Source organism: Epinephelus fuscoguttatus, linkage group LG7 (assembly GCF_011397635.1).
Source record: "Epinephelus fuscoguttatus linkage group LG7, E.fuscoguttatus.final_Chr_v1".
Lineage (NCBI taxonomy): Eukaryota > Metazoa > Chordata > Actinopteri > Perciformes > Serranidae > Epinephelus > Epinephelus fuscoguttatus.
In genome coordinates, this window is record NC_064758.1 from 3,500,223 (window position 1) to 3,513,897 (window position 13,675).

A 13,675-nucleotide genomic window follows, 5' to 3' on the forward strand; every position below is an offset into this window, starting at 1 on the left:
TATAAAATAGAAGTTTATGAACATAAAATAATAAAATTCAAAAAAATAAAAATACAAATGTACATTATACTACTACGTTAACACTAGTACTTAAGACATTAAGATAAACTATATATCTTCGCTGTACTGAGTCTGTAAGTGTCTAAAAATATACAAATATGTGCATTGTGCTATATTACACTGTATAAACTAGCGCTACATTAATTATTGCAATATTACTGGCATATATTTAAACTTCCAATCTTTTCTCTAACCTACATTTTTACTCTACCTCTCTATTTTTGTTCCTTTACAATGTCCATATTCACATTTTGTCCTATATAGCTCCATATTTCATAGCTCCATACTCAAAATTGAATTTTCACTTACTATGTAACTGACATGTCATATTAATTCCTATTGTATTTTGCTTTTGCTCATTGATCATTTACTTTAATTGATTTTTATTTTGCTCCTTAAATGTCTGTGTACACTGTTAAATATTTGACTGTACTATTATAGCAAATTACTGACTACTAGTTCCGTTACATTCACAGTGAGTTTACTGTATTGGGTTTTTTTTTTTTACAGTAGATTGTTGTGAAATGACATCTGTATACTGTGATCTCACAGTAGTCATACCTGCATATTACTGTGATTTAGCAGCATGCTCTTGTAAAATTACTATATTTAACTGTAATTTCACAGTTTATGTACATCTGATAGGCTAACTGTGATTTAGCAGTATGCTCCCATAGAATTAGTGTATTTCACTGTAATCTCACAGTAAAACTACAATATTACCTTCATGATTTTTACAATATTACAGTTCTTGAAAATAACTTGCAGTGTAATTCAATGTCTATATTAGGCTATATTACACTTTACACAAAGCCTATGGATTTTTTTCTTCTGCTAAGTCCACCAATCAAAGGAATATTACAGCCTGTTGAAAGCCTGAAATGTAAAACCCTGGGAAATATATGTCTGCCGAAGTCCTTCTAATAAAGCTTATTTGTTGTGAGTGTGGTCCTTTTTTGTCAGCTCTTCTTCATTTGTATTTTGACAGATGGACAGTAATAGTTTGCTGTTACAGAGAATTTAGAAAGTCAATCAAAGTAAAACTGTAAAAATGGGGGTATTAAAAGTTTCAAATTATGCTCACATTCATACTTGTGTTTCTACTATTTACAAGCTTTCATGTTCAAAAACCACATTTCTTTTTTCATACTGTTGGCCTGAATATACCTGCAATCACCCGCTGACTGAAAAGCTCTGTTTTTCTATCTTCATAGAAGGTTTCACTGGAATACATTATTAGGCAACAGCTTAGGTCCATGTTTACTTTCTGTCAGCTGACGTCATTTGCATACACTGCAAAACATTCTAACAAGAAATACAAGAGGACCCATTTAGAATATTTACGTTTCAAGTATACTTGTGACATCACAAATTCTGAAAAATCATGACCGCTTGTTTAAAAGCACAGTTTGTGAAAATAATCTGTGCTTTTCTCTGTGGGCTGAGCGTTTTGATATGTTCACAGTATTTATATAGCACCTATACCTGCTTTAAAAAAAAAAAAAAAAAAAAAAAAAAGACAGAAATCTTTTCACAGTATGGGACCTTTAATATTAAATTGCACTGCATAAGAGTTTCTTATAAAAAGGTAACGTTGGTATTCTTCAACCTTAACCCTGTTTTCCCACATGTTTGTTTCTGATGGACGAATGGGAACATAAACTTTTGAAACTGGTCCAGTATTGAGAGAGCTTGGGTGGAAGCAGTGAAACAGGCGCAATATAACCACTTAAGGGATTTGTGCACCCTCAAACATCCACTAAAAGTGCTTGTTTTTGTCACTGAGGTTATTATTATAAGTGTCAACATTATGAAAAGGATCCTTACAGAGATAGATCTTAATGTAAAAGAATAAGATCATTTTTGTTTAACCAGAAACAGCCCCAAAATCACCATCACCAAACTCCATTTAAATAAATATTTTAGCATGTACAGAACCAGTATATTTTCCACATCCAACTGGGTGATTTAAGGGTTTATTTTAACCAAACCATAGTTGGTGATTGTTGGAACAGTGGAAATATGAACCAAGGTGTTTTCTTGTTGTTGTTGTTTTTTTTTTTAGTTTTATCTTGTTTTTGTGGACTTCTAATAAAGTGTGTTTAACATTGTTAAAGTTACTGTAACTTAAATGGAGCCTGGTGGATCTGATGATGGCACTTTTGGGGCTGTTTCTGGTTCGACAAAAAAGATCTTACTCTTTAACAAAAAGGTGTCTTGCTGAAGGGATCCTTGTGTTGTGTGATGTTGTCACAAAAATAATCTGAGCCTGTCAGTGGCAAAAACACTTTTGGTGGACGTACATTGACAATGCCTTGCCCCAGGTAGTTACATTGCAGCCTGTTTCACTAATGTCAGCTGCAGCAGTCTTGCTCAGTAATGGACCAATTTGTTACTGTTAGTCACTTGAACACAATTCCAAGGGAAAATTGGGTCCACGTTGAAAAATACCAAAGATACCCTTTAAATTGCATTGTATTATTGTCAGGTGTTTTTGTTTGTCTCCAGCTGAAGGGCAGACAATACAATTAACCACAGACATCACACAGCATTGCCACAGTCTTAACAAACTGATCAATAGCTTGTAGCTGGCATTGCACTGGGTTGCATTATAGTATAGGCCTGGGTGACAATTTTTGTCTTCACCAGTGTAGGGTAATGTGTAAGTGTTAGAGTATTTGGTAGGCCTGTGGTGTGTTAGTGCGGTCGGTGTGTGTGTGTGTGTGTGTGTGTGTGTGTGTGTGTGTGTGGACATGTTTATCCCTTCGTTCTCATTGGCTGCTGAAACTTGTTGGAGCTTTTCTCTGTGGAAAAACAGAAAGCTCCAAGAACCTATCGGTGCTCACGACCCGTCCCCCTCTCTGGAGCCCGCCTGGTCCAGACTTGTCCGGGAGACAGTGAATGTAGTCCAGCCTTCACACCGCTTAAATAAGCTCATGTCAGAGACACAGCACTTGTATATTGTGGGCAAATTAACATTGTAAGGACTCCCTGCCGCTCCACACAGCGCTGCACTTTGCCGCCGAATATCCTTATCCTGCTTTGAGGGCTTTCATACTGATAACCTACTTAATCTCTTTTTTCTTTTCCGCCACACACTGGATCCATCTGACATTCCCACCTTCGAAACACTTGTGACCAACAAGTCTACACTTGAACTGGATTTCTGAGATAAACCCTTTTTGTTTTTGTTTTCGTTTGTACCTTCTTTTTAATGGTACAATGTCGTCTTTACCAGGAACAGTACCGCGGATGATGCGCCCGGCTCCCGGACAGAACTATCCCCGCACTGGATTCCCTCTGGAAGGTAGGCATAAGCGGAGGAGCAGCTGGGGAACACGATGGAGCCTGATGGACCTTTTACACTCACACAGAAGAGATTCAGATTCTGTGTGGACTCTAAAAACTTAGGAGCTCAATTTGAGAATTTAAATATGCCAAGCAGAACACACTGTAGCTTGACAGGAGCCAAGACCCTGACTAAACTAAGGCTACTCTCACTGGATTTTTTTCCCATGAAGGACTCGCATTATTTTTTTTCCACACATTGAAAATGCCTTTATTATCCTTCTGAAAAATAACTAAAACAGGCCTGTTATTTAAGGGTGATTAAATAGGCTATTACAGATCCTAGGCTGCACTTAATTTATGAACCATTCACTGAGCATTTAGTCAACAAATTTGAAATGAGTCTAAATCCTAAAACAGAGATCTACAACCAAACGCGGGATTTCTTCAAGTGCCCTGCGCCTGGAAATCAAATCAAATAAAAATCAACAAGGAGAAGCAGATTAACTTAACAGTTGTAAAGCGTGATGGTGAATAATAAAGACGGACAAAAGGAGCTCTTCATCTCCTCTTCACTGCCTTTGTGATTCGTTAATGGCAATCTGTTAACCAACATTTTGATTTGTGTCTACAATTTATTAGTTTTACCAGTGAGTCAATAAAAAAAAGTAGGCCAATATGAATATATGTACACATGCACAACAAACACAGCATTTTAAATATGACTATTTCCTATAACTGTCTCTGATGATGAAATGTATGAAAAGCTCCATGCTGAGTGTGACCTTGTGTCGCCCACAGTGTCCACTCCTCTGGGCCAGGGACGGGTCAATCAGCTCGGAGGGGTCTTCATTAACGGTCGGCCGCTCCCCAACCACATCAGACACAAAATAGTTGAGATGGCTCACCACGGGATCCGGCCCTGCGTCATCTCCCGACAGCTGCGGGTCTCTCACGGCTGCGTCTCCAAGATCCTCTGTCGCTATCAGGAGACCGGCTCCATCCGACCCGGAGCGATAGGAGGCAGCAAGCCCAGGGTGAGAATGATAGGCCAAGTATTAATAATAATAATAACAACGATAATAATAATAATAATAATAATAATAATAATAATAAAATAGGCAAATAACATAAGAAATAAGAAATGTTACTTATATTGAATGCTGCTTGATTATTCTTGCAAATTATCTGCAGCTTTTTATTTAATTTTTTACACGTTTGCGGCCTTAAATATTTCAGCAGCCTGTACTCATTACACACCGTGTTACTTGTTTCTTTCTCGGCCATGCTGTCTCACCTGCAGCAGGTAGCCACACCGGACGTGGAGAAGCGGATAGAGGAGTACAAGCGGGACAACCCCGGCATGTTCAGCTGGGAGATCCGGGATAAGCTGCTGAAGGACGGGGTGTGTGACAGAAGCACAGTCCCTTCAGGTGAGGCCTCCTCTGGTAAGCCGCATTTCATCTTTCATTCTCCGCTATTTTCCCATTCAAATGAATAGAAAAGCAGAGTTGAAAATTCAGGCCAAGGTTGGTCGTTATAATAATAATAGTAATAATAATAATAATAATAATAATAATGATGATGATGATGATGATGATGATAATAATAATAATAATAATAATAATTATTATTATTATTATTATTATTACAATTATAATAATAATAATAGCGTAATTATTATCATTATTATTAGGCCTAGTATTATTGTCCTACTGAAGCTGCCTCTGTTCGCAGTGAGTTCGATCAGCCGTGTCCTCCGAGCTCGATTTGGAAAAAAGGACGATGAGGACGAGTGTGACAAAAAGGACGAAGACGGAGAAAAGAAAACCAAACACAGTATCGACGGCATCCTCGGTGATAAAGGTAGGCAGATGAGAAAACAGAGCGAGACCCGTTTGGACAGTTAAAAAGCGTGTGGACAGCTGCAGGTTGGACAACTGTTTAGGCAATGAATTGTCTACAAATTGGGCCTAAATGGGCGTTTTGTCGCTCTGGGTTTTCCCTGCTTTAGGCTGTTCTCCCAACAGACACAGAAGCCGCTTCATTATTTATGACGGGGAGCGTTGGAGTGGATCGGGCTCCCGCGGCGCTGCTTAAACGTTCCCTTGAAAGCAATGCTGACAGATGACCGATGTGCCAGTCATTATCAATTACAGGGCTGACAGGGACACCCCTCACAGCCAGGGGCCAGGGGCCAGCGACCTCACAGCGGCCTGTGTGTGTGTGTCAGGACGTCAAGTTCACTCGGGGGAAAAAAAAAAAAATCCGTCACCCAACCAAATAAAAAATAAAATCAAGAAAACAGAAGAAAGACGAATCTGGTCATTTAAAAATGTATTCAATTCATACGATTGAATGTTACCAGGATATAAAGATTTACAGATTTATCCTAAAACTCTCTTCATATTAAAATTTTAACAAACTGTTAATTTTAAGGAGCAAAACGACCAAATTTGATTCGTAGCCTGAAGAGGCCTAAAATATTTCTCAAGCATTAATGGTTAAAATGACATTTTGGGTACACTTCTCTCAGTAATTAGATTTCTCTCTTGCAAGTATAAAATTGAGACACATATTTATCATCTAACTGCTTATATATAGCCTGTATTAGACTTTTTTTTAATTTCATCATTTCCCAGAGCAAATAAGCTACAACTTTTTAGATTTGATGTCAGAGCTTGCCAGATACAAAATGTGATTGTGGGTCAGTTTTCATCACTCAAAGAACAGCAGTTATAAAATAACCTTCATATTGCTGTTGGTCTGGTGTATTTGGAGCATTTTGCCATGCACAATCTGCTGCTCATTAATCAGACCTAAGGCCTGTAGCTCCCACTATTTCCTGATCACTGTTTCGACAGGTGATTTTTTTTATTTTTCAAACGCTATCAACTATTCTCCTTTTCATGTTCTTCAAAAGATCAGCTAGTGTCTTTCTGTCATCCGAACCTGGCATTTAATAATTTGAAGACTTAGCCTATTACAGCTGGTAATGAAACCGGTGTCTGTTGAATAGGCATCTGTGTTGGAGAGGGGTGTAATAGCTCCAAGGCATGGTAAGAAATATATTTATCCCCTATCAGCCCTCACTCTCACAGTTCCAAGCACATGCATTCTGTTGAAGGGCTTTAAAGCAGATTAAATTGAGCCTTTTATTTCTTTTCACTTTCATCTCTCAGCGGCTCACTTCGTGGTGTGATGCCCGCAGCGCAAATTCATGAGATTTTAAGGTTTCCTCTCGTGTTGTTTAGATTGTATTTTTAAATTTAAATTTACTGTTATGGGATTGTTTTTGGTGGCATGTTGGCAGCATCTCAGGGAGAGCCGGAGTGTATTTTAGCAGCAGTATTAGGCTGAAGGGAAGAGGTGTGATTGTGGGCTACTGACACCAACACATGGATGAGGAGGCTGATATTAACATCTTCCATCAAAGCTACTAAAGTAAACACTATAGGCACAGGAGTCAACTTTCTTATTCACACAAAACATTTTACAAATAGCCAACACATTGAAAACAGTACAAGAAAATGCATTATAATACATTTATAATTCAATCTTTACAATGAACCAATAATCTAATAAGTAAATATCTTCTCACTCTTCAAACTGCATTTCCTTACATAATATTTAAAAGAAATGACTCCACATACATGCACATATTACAGTACATGCATATCATCATATCTCTCTGACAAGACAGTGTTTGTCAAAATGTGATTGTAGATCCTATTTTTTCATATTTAATCATCATAGATGTTATTAGTTGGAAATGATTCACTGTAAAGAGAAATTGTTTTAACTTCAAAAAGTTAGTGTCCAGACTAAAATTTCAAGTTGACTGATATAATTAGCACATTAACCAAAAGCTGCCCTAAAATTTGAACTGCACGAAAGCTCATCACAGATTGTATATGGTTTGACCTAATTTACTTAACTGACACTTTGAATAATTACAAAATTACCTCAACTTGTCCTCTCAAATTCAGTCAGCTTATAATTGTAAGTCAGCCTGGACACTAACTTTTCGAAGTTAAAACAAATACCTCCATTTTGCAGTGTAGACGGCAAAGCTGCAAAATTATAATCATATTTAGATCAATTTAATGTTAATATATATGATATTTTACAGAATACACTGTGAACATGTTTCTTTTCTTTCTTAATACAGTAGGAAATAGCATTTCATTTGTAAAGGCAGATGTAGTGGATAGGCAAGGTAACCTCTACAATGATGATCTTAAATTTTAGGGCAGCATTTGGTCGATATGCTGTTTCCCAAAGATATACATGACCGACTACAGGGGGAAAAAAACGGTCAATATTTGGAGTCCAGAATAAGCCTGCTTGAAAGAAAAAAAAGTTGATAGTGAGGATGGAAAGAGCACTTCAAACAAATCCAGTTGAAGTGACGAGAGGCAGCTTTACATCGAGCACAGGCAGTGGGAAGTTCTATTGCAGCTATTAATAACACTTTTCCCTGGGCATCCGCACTTACTCCACTCCATCTGCACTTTCTCCCAGCTATTTTGCCGGGTTGAAATTGAGGGAGACCCAAATGTTGGCTTGAGATAACACAATCATCACAGCCTGGGTCCTGGGCTGTGTATCAGTGTATTAAACTGGGATTAACCTCCCCTTTCTCCCCCACTGCCTTGCACCAAAAATTCACATTTTTAAGAGACATATATTGATAAAAAGGACAGGGGGGCTGGAAGCCAATGTGCAACATAGAGGAATGGTATCAACAGAAATAATGACAATGAAAAGCATTAATCTGCTATGATAATTGATTGAACATTGAAGTCATTTATCTAATGACAATCCCAAATGTCCCCTGATTCATTTTTCTCCAATCTGAGCATCTGCTGCTCTCCTCTCTTTAAACTCAACAGCTTTGGGATTTTAGACTGTGGCTCGGATTTAATGTGTAGTTTGAAGTCATTAAACACAAAACTGCAGATGGATGCTTGTCTTTGGAATTATGACTAAACAAATAAATGAAAAACACATGAAAAATCTGTATTAATATACATTTCAAACTGCAGCCCTTATCTTAAATAAAACACCTAAACTACCATAGTAACAGCTAGGCTATTCTTTGTATCATATAGTCTCCACCTAAATGTTAATAAGTGAAAAGTTTGGTCACCTTCACCTTGAAAATCCTTAAAAACTGGCTTCTGAATAATAACAGTGAATCTGAACTCCCAGTACTGTGTAAACACAACAGCAGTGATGGATGGCACGGACTCAGAGAGCTTCATGTCTGGATAAATGGAACTGGTGAGGCTGTAATTTTCCCGCGGCAGCTGTGGTGGCATGCTGACCTGAGGCAGACCTGAGGATAGGTTTTCACGTGCTGTGTTTCAGACTTTTCGAGTTGAGCAAAGTGAGCAGCTTAGAGGCTTTGATCTTCTGCTGCCTCTGCTTATCAGACACATTTGCAGTGACACTGCCACAATGAGAGTTCATCATATTAGCTGGTGCTAGTGCTGCTTTCAGGCTTGCCTGTCTATTAATTAAAGCACATTTGCCACATGAGACAGGACCTGTCCCTTCCAACCCCCCCACCCCCCCACCCCCTCTTGCTTTCTCCCCTTTAGCCAACACACCACAGACGCATCTAATATAATTCAGCCTAAATATTGACAGCTCGCTGCAATTAATGATTTTATTATATATCATCACTTAAGGCCTCTCTCTGATAGGCCTCATTTACACGGCTCGCGAATGGTCGCTGTTTACTGCATTTCCATTTCCAGCATGTTAACAGGTTAGAGCATTCACACCGCATCCGTTCCAAGCGCCGCTCGAGTCGCGCTGCTTTCGCGAGCAAGCTCGAAAATAGAAGAGATTTTTTGCGCGAGTCGCGAGCGAATGGTCGCGGTATTCAACAAAAACATGAGTTTGCGTGTGTTCTGACCTCTCTCGGCCACCGTAGATATCTCCCCCTTGACCAAGCCAGACCTGACAGGCACATGTTCCATGTAGCCTACTTACCCATTTGTAGTGCTAAAAATTAATTCTCCAAGCGTTGGAATAATCACTGGCGCGCGAACCTGTCCACCCAGGGCTTTGGGTCCAAACTCACTTCTTCTTCATTGGGGTTTACTGGAGATTTGCAAACACGGTGCACTACCGCCACCAACTGTTCGGGTGTGGTTTGTATTTTGACAGGACAGCAGCGGCCGCTGCGCGGAGGTCTGTTCGGTTTTGGTGTGAATACACGTGTGCTACCGCTACGCTTGTGGACCAAGCGAACGCATGCTTGCGGTGTAAATGAGGCCTTAAGGTCTCCCTCTCTTTATGCAAAATTAAGGGTTTAACTTTGGATCAGGAGGCTGGCAGGGGCGTTATTCAAAGATCCCACTCTGATCCCATTGGGGAAACTGGGTCAGTGTGGCAGCACACAGGAACAGGATAAAGCAAAGTAAAAGAAGACATCCACAAGAAATGATAAAATAACAAATGCGTGGCAACCCTAGAACATGTGAGGTAGAATGCTTCAATTGGTAATACGTGTATTAAACCAAATTTTAGCATTACTTCAGCAGAAAAATCTTAACAATTGAATAATGACACAATTAATAATGCGTCAATAAATGTAAAAGTTATATCAATCAATATCAGTCAACCAACCAACCAGCCCATCCAGCCATCATTTATTTGTCACATAAACTTAATATAAGATACAATTCCAGTGAACTGGATGGTTTTAAGTTAAAGTCAGGTTCAGCTTTTTCAATATGTTAAGTAATCCAGTCCAAATATGCACATAAGTTTCACATGAGAAGCACATTCTACATGTTTATATTTATTTTTATATTTTAAAATTTATAAGATCAGAGACAACACGTGTAAAAATAGATCATATCCCACAGAAACAGCATTTTACATGTGAATTTATTTCACATATGAAATGGTGTTTCACACGTGTTTTGCAAACATTGCATATGAAATAAACTCATCAAATATTAATTAATTAATAACTGAACAAGGATATTTTCCAGTGGGGAGATGTATCACAATTTGACGACAGAATGCAAAGCCACATGCCAAATAGTAAAGCTCATGTTATGGAGAACATGAGACCAAATTACACATGCAATAAAACATAAAGCTCACTAATTCATATTGTTTTGTCACTGCTTAATCTGACTCATTAATTAAATAATTAAATAGAAACACATTAAACACAATAACATGCTGAGATTGTGATATGATGCTACTGAAAACTGATTAATGATGATACTGAATTAAGGCTCAGCTCTACCAGCACATCATTCTCCAGAAATCTTACATACTACTACTACTACTACTACTACTACTAATAATAATAATAATAAAAAGAAGGAAAAGAAGGAGAGGAGCATTTATCAAATGTAGAAGAAACTGGTTTTAACCCAATAGCAGTAGCAACATCCACTCTTTAAAACACACAACAAAAAGGAATAGGCCAGATTTTATAATCATCATTTATAAAATTACAACACCAAACATTTGCACATACATCACAGTTAGCTGCTTTTCTCCATTTCCTCTTGCTAATCCAACTACTTAATTTGACAACAAAACATTAACCTGTTAGAACCCAATTATGTTCCAAACACAAAAAAATATTTCAATGGTAGATTTCTACTCTAAATGCATAAACAAATAATTACCTCACTCTTTTGATTAGGATACTTAATTATGTGTTGTTGTTTTTTGTCCATTTCAATTGATGAAAATTTTTAATGTGGAGACCACCTAATAGGAAAAATGACTTAACAGACAAATGGTCTTAACAGACCTTTTTTTGTTTATTTATTTTTCATGAATAGTTAACTAATTTCAGTGAAGTGAAGCTCTAAAACACATTGCATTTATATTTTATATTTGTCATCATGACTCAAAATATCTTCAATTTCTGAAGTATCTTCACAAAAAAAGCAAATCCTCCTGAGATTAATATTCTGTGTACATAACCAATAGAATGTATCACAAACTAATTGTATCATCAGAAAATCAAATAAGAACAGGTTTCCCTTTTCATTTCCTGGTGACACTCAGATCCACTCTCCATCCCAATGAACAGATATTTTTGAATGTGTAAGTAATTTGGGTGGAATGAGATGACAGTAATCACAGAGCTAGACATCCTTGAAAAGTTATGTTCTTTGGAACGGATAAAGGATCCGAAGGGGTTAACTGATATTATGTTTGACATTTTAGAGATCAGTCAGTTCAGCAATTGATAAATTTAGCTTCCAAAATAAATGTTGTTTTAAAGCTTTGTTGTAATTAGAACCTAGAATGCAGCCAAGGTTTCTTCTCTTTTTCTTTAGCATTTTTGTCGGGGCTGACCTACTTGTTGATTTTCCTTTATTTCTAGTAGCTCTTTGGACTTCTCAGTGATGTCTCTGAGAAAACCAATATATATAAAGGAGAGCTGCTGAGCTGGGAGGAGGCTTTGAAAAGGAGAATAGCAGCCCACTTCTTTGCCATGGAGTGTTCAGTAGCCATCCCTTAATCCTCCTTTCATTTTGCCGACAAATGCCAAGAATCTTGTCTGGCAACCCAATGGGAAGCTGATCAGCCAACAAAAGAGGAGCGGTGCACAAAGAGCAAACAGGCAAACTGGGGTTGAGGGCAGTCAGAGGCCTCAGGCATCCCATTAACAAACCATTTGCAAAGGATACACAGAAGACAATAACAAACAGAGAAATCACAGAACATAGCAAAAACAATATGGCAACAACAAATTAATGAAATGTCAACATTTTGCTTGGTCTTTAACTGAGCCCCCGGTGAGTGTGCTGGAGAACCCCCAGAGTTGGAGAGCTCATAGTGCAGCTGTGCAGCCTGAGTTCAATGTTCACTGCATATCATGCATGCTGCTATTCTACAGTCAAATTACATTACAGTCTATATGTAGATATATTTTCAAGCATTGTTCAAACTTTATTGAGTTCCCAAAGTTTCCAGTGTGAGGAAATGTAATATAACATGAATAGAATTAGAAGAATTAGAAAGCTTTTATTGTACATGTATTTGCAGGATATAGCAAAATTTGGAGTGCCACTCCTGGTGGTGCATACAAGTTGAAAAGAAAAAAAGGACACATAGCGTACAAAATTAAAAACGATAAACACACTGTGAAAACCACATTACATATAATGTAAAAGAGGTAGCTAGCTGCAGGATCAAATACAACTGGCTTTAAAGACACAACTCCATGACTACATCACTCCGTTCAAAAATTATGTGCTGTTTCTTAAAACAATATCTTTTACGTATAGATGAAATTCAGAAAGCAGAAAAAAAAACTGTTTTGGACAAAAATGCAAATAAATAATGATGAATAAATAATGATTACAGATTTAAAATCCTTTGCAACAAAGGTCAAGTACCAGCTAAAAGCAAACCAGAACTGTACCCACTTTTAGCTAATCACACTCAAACTCACTCAGATGGGTATTAGTGTAAGTGTATTGGTGTGATATTGTTGCATGTGTATTTAAGTATATGCACTGTGGTCTTTGTATAGTAGTATGTTTATTGTAGTAGATATTTTTTGATGTATGTTGTTATGTTTGTTTTGCAGTGTAATGTATGTTGTTGTATATGTATTGTTTGTTTATGTACTGTGATATGTGTATTGTAGTATGTGGATTGCAGGCCCACATTTAAAGCCCAACCAGGGACAAGAGCTGAAAATTAGCAATAGCTATAAACTCTCTGCAGTCTCATACTCTCTATCGGAACTATGTTACATTGCATTGTCCCTATCAAAAAATAAATAAATAAATACATAAATATATATATGCCTATATCTATATGTCTATATCTTTAATCCCGTCTTATCTACTTTTTCTTTGTTTAATTTTGAAAAAGAATTGGCCAAATATGAGCATAGAGACTGAGTGAAAATAAAATGGAGTGTATATCATAAAATATAAAAATATTAATGTAAAGATCCTGTGTCAGGGAAATGGTTGAAGGAATGATTTTAGCGAGTGACTAAACGCACCTCTAAAACCCTGTTTGAAATTTCCATACAGAGGGCCGTGTGCTTGGATCTATTACATGGCTTATTCATGGATTTCTCCATCAATCCATGGTGGAAATCACATTCACCAAATGCAACCATCCAGTGTAATTGGCTAGAAAATGACCTTAAATATACAGAGATTACTGGGGCATAAAGGCCTGGCATTTTTTTTTTTTGGGTGGGGGGTGGGTTCATGCTGCTGAAGGGTATGAAAGTGGATTAATGGCCATTTCTCCGTCACTGCATTAAAATGATTTGTGCCACATATTTAACACACAGTTGTAATGGGAG

The 13,675-nt window shown here is 37.5% G+C and overlaps 1 protein-coding gene across 2 annotated transcripts in view; it reads left to right on the plus strand.

Annotated features, from left to right (window-relative positions):
• Window positions 1-2,686: 2,686 nt before the first annotated feature.
• LOC125892000 (paired box protein Pax-7-like) overlaps window positions 2,687-13,675 on the plus strand; it is a 267,516-nt gene continuing 256,527 nt past the window's right edge. The window contains exons 1-4 of one of the 2 annotated variants that reach the window (XM_049581694.1): window positions 2,687-3,367; window positions 4,150-4,385; window positions 4,652-4,781; window positions 5,086-5,214. In XM_049581694.1, the coding sequence (XP_049437651.1) occupies window positions 3,283-3,367; window positions 4,150-4,385; window positions 4,652-4,781; window positions 5,086-5,214 (580 nt within the window). In that variant the 5' untranslated portion in view covers window positions 2,687-3,282. The remainder of the gene's footprint in view (window positions 3,368-4,149; window positions 4,386-4,651; window positions 4,782-5,085; window positions 5,215-13,675) is intronic. The other variant, XM_049581695.1, reaches the window with a different exon arrangement.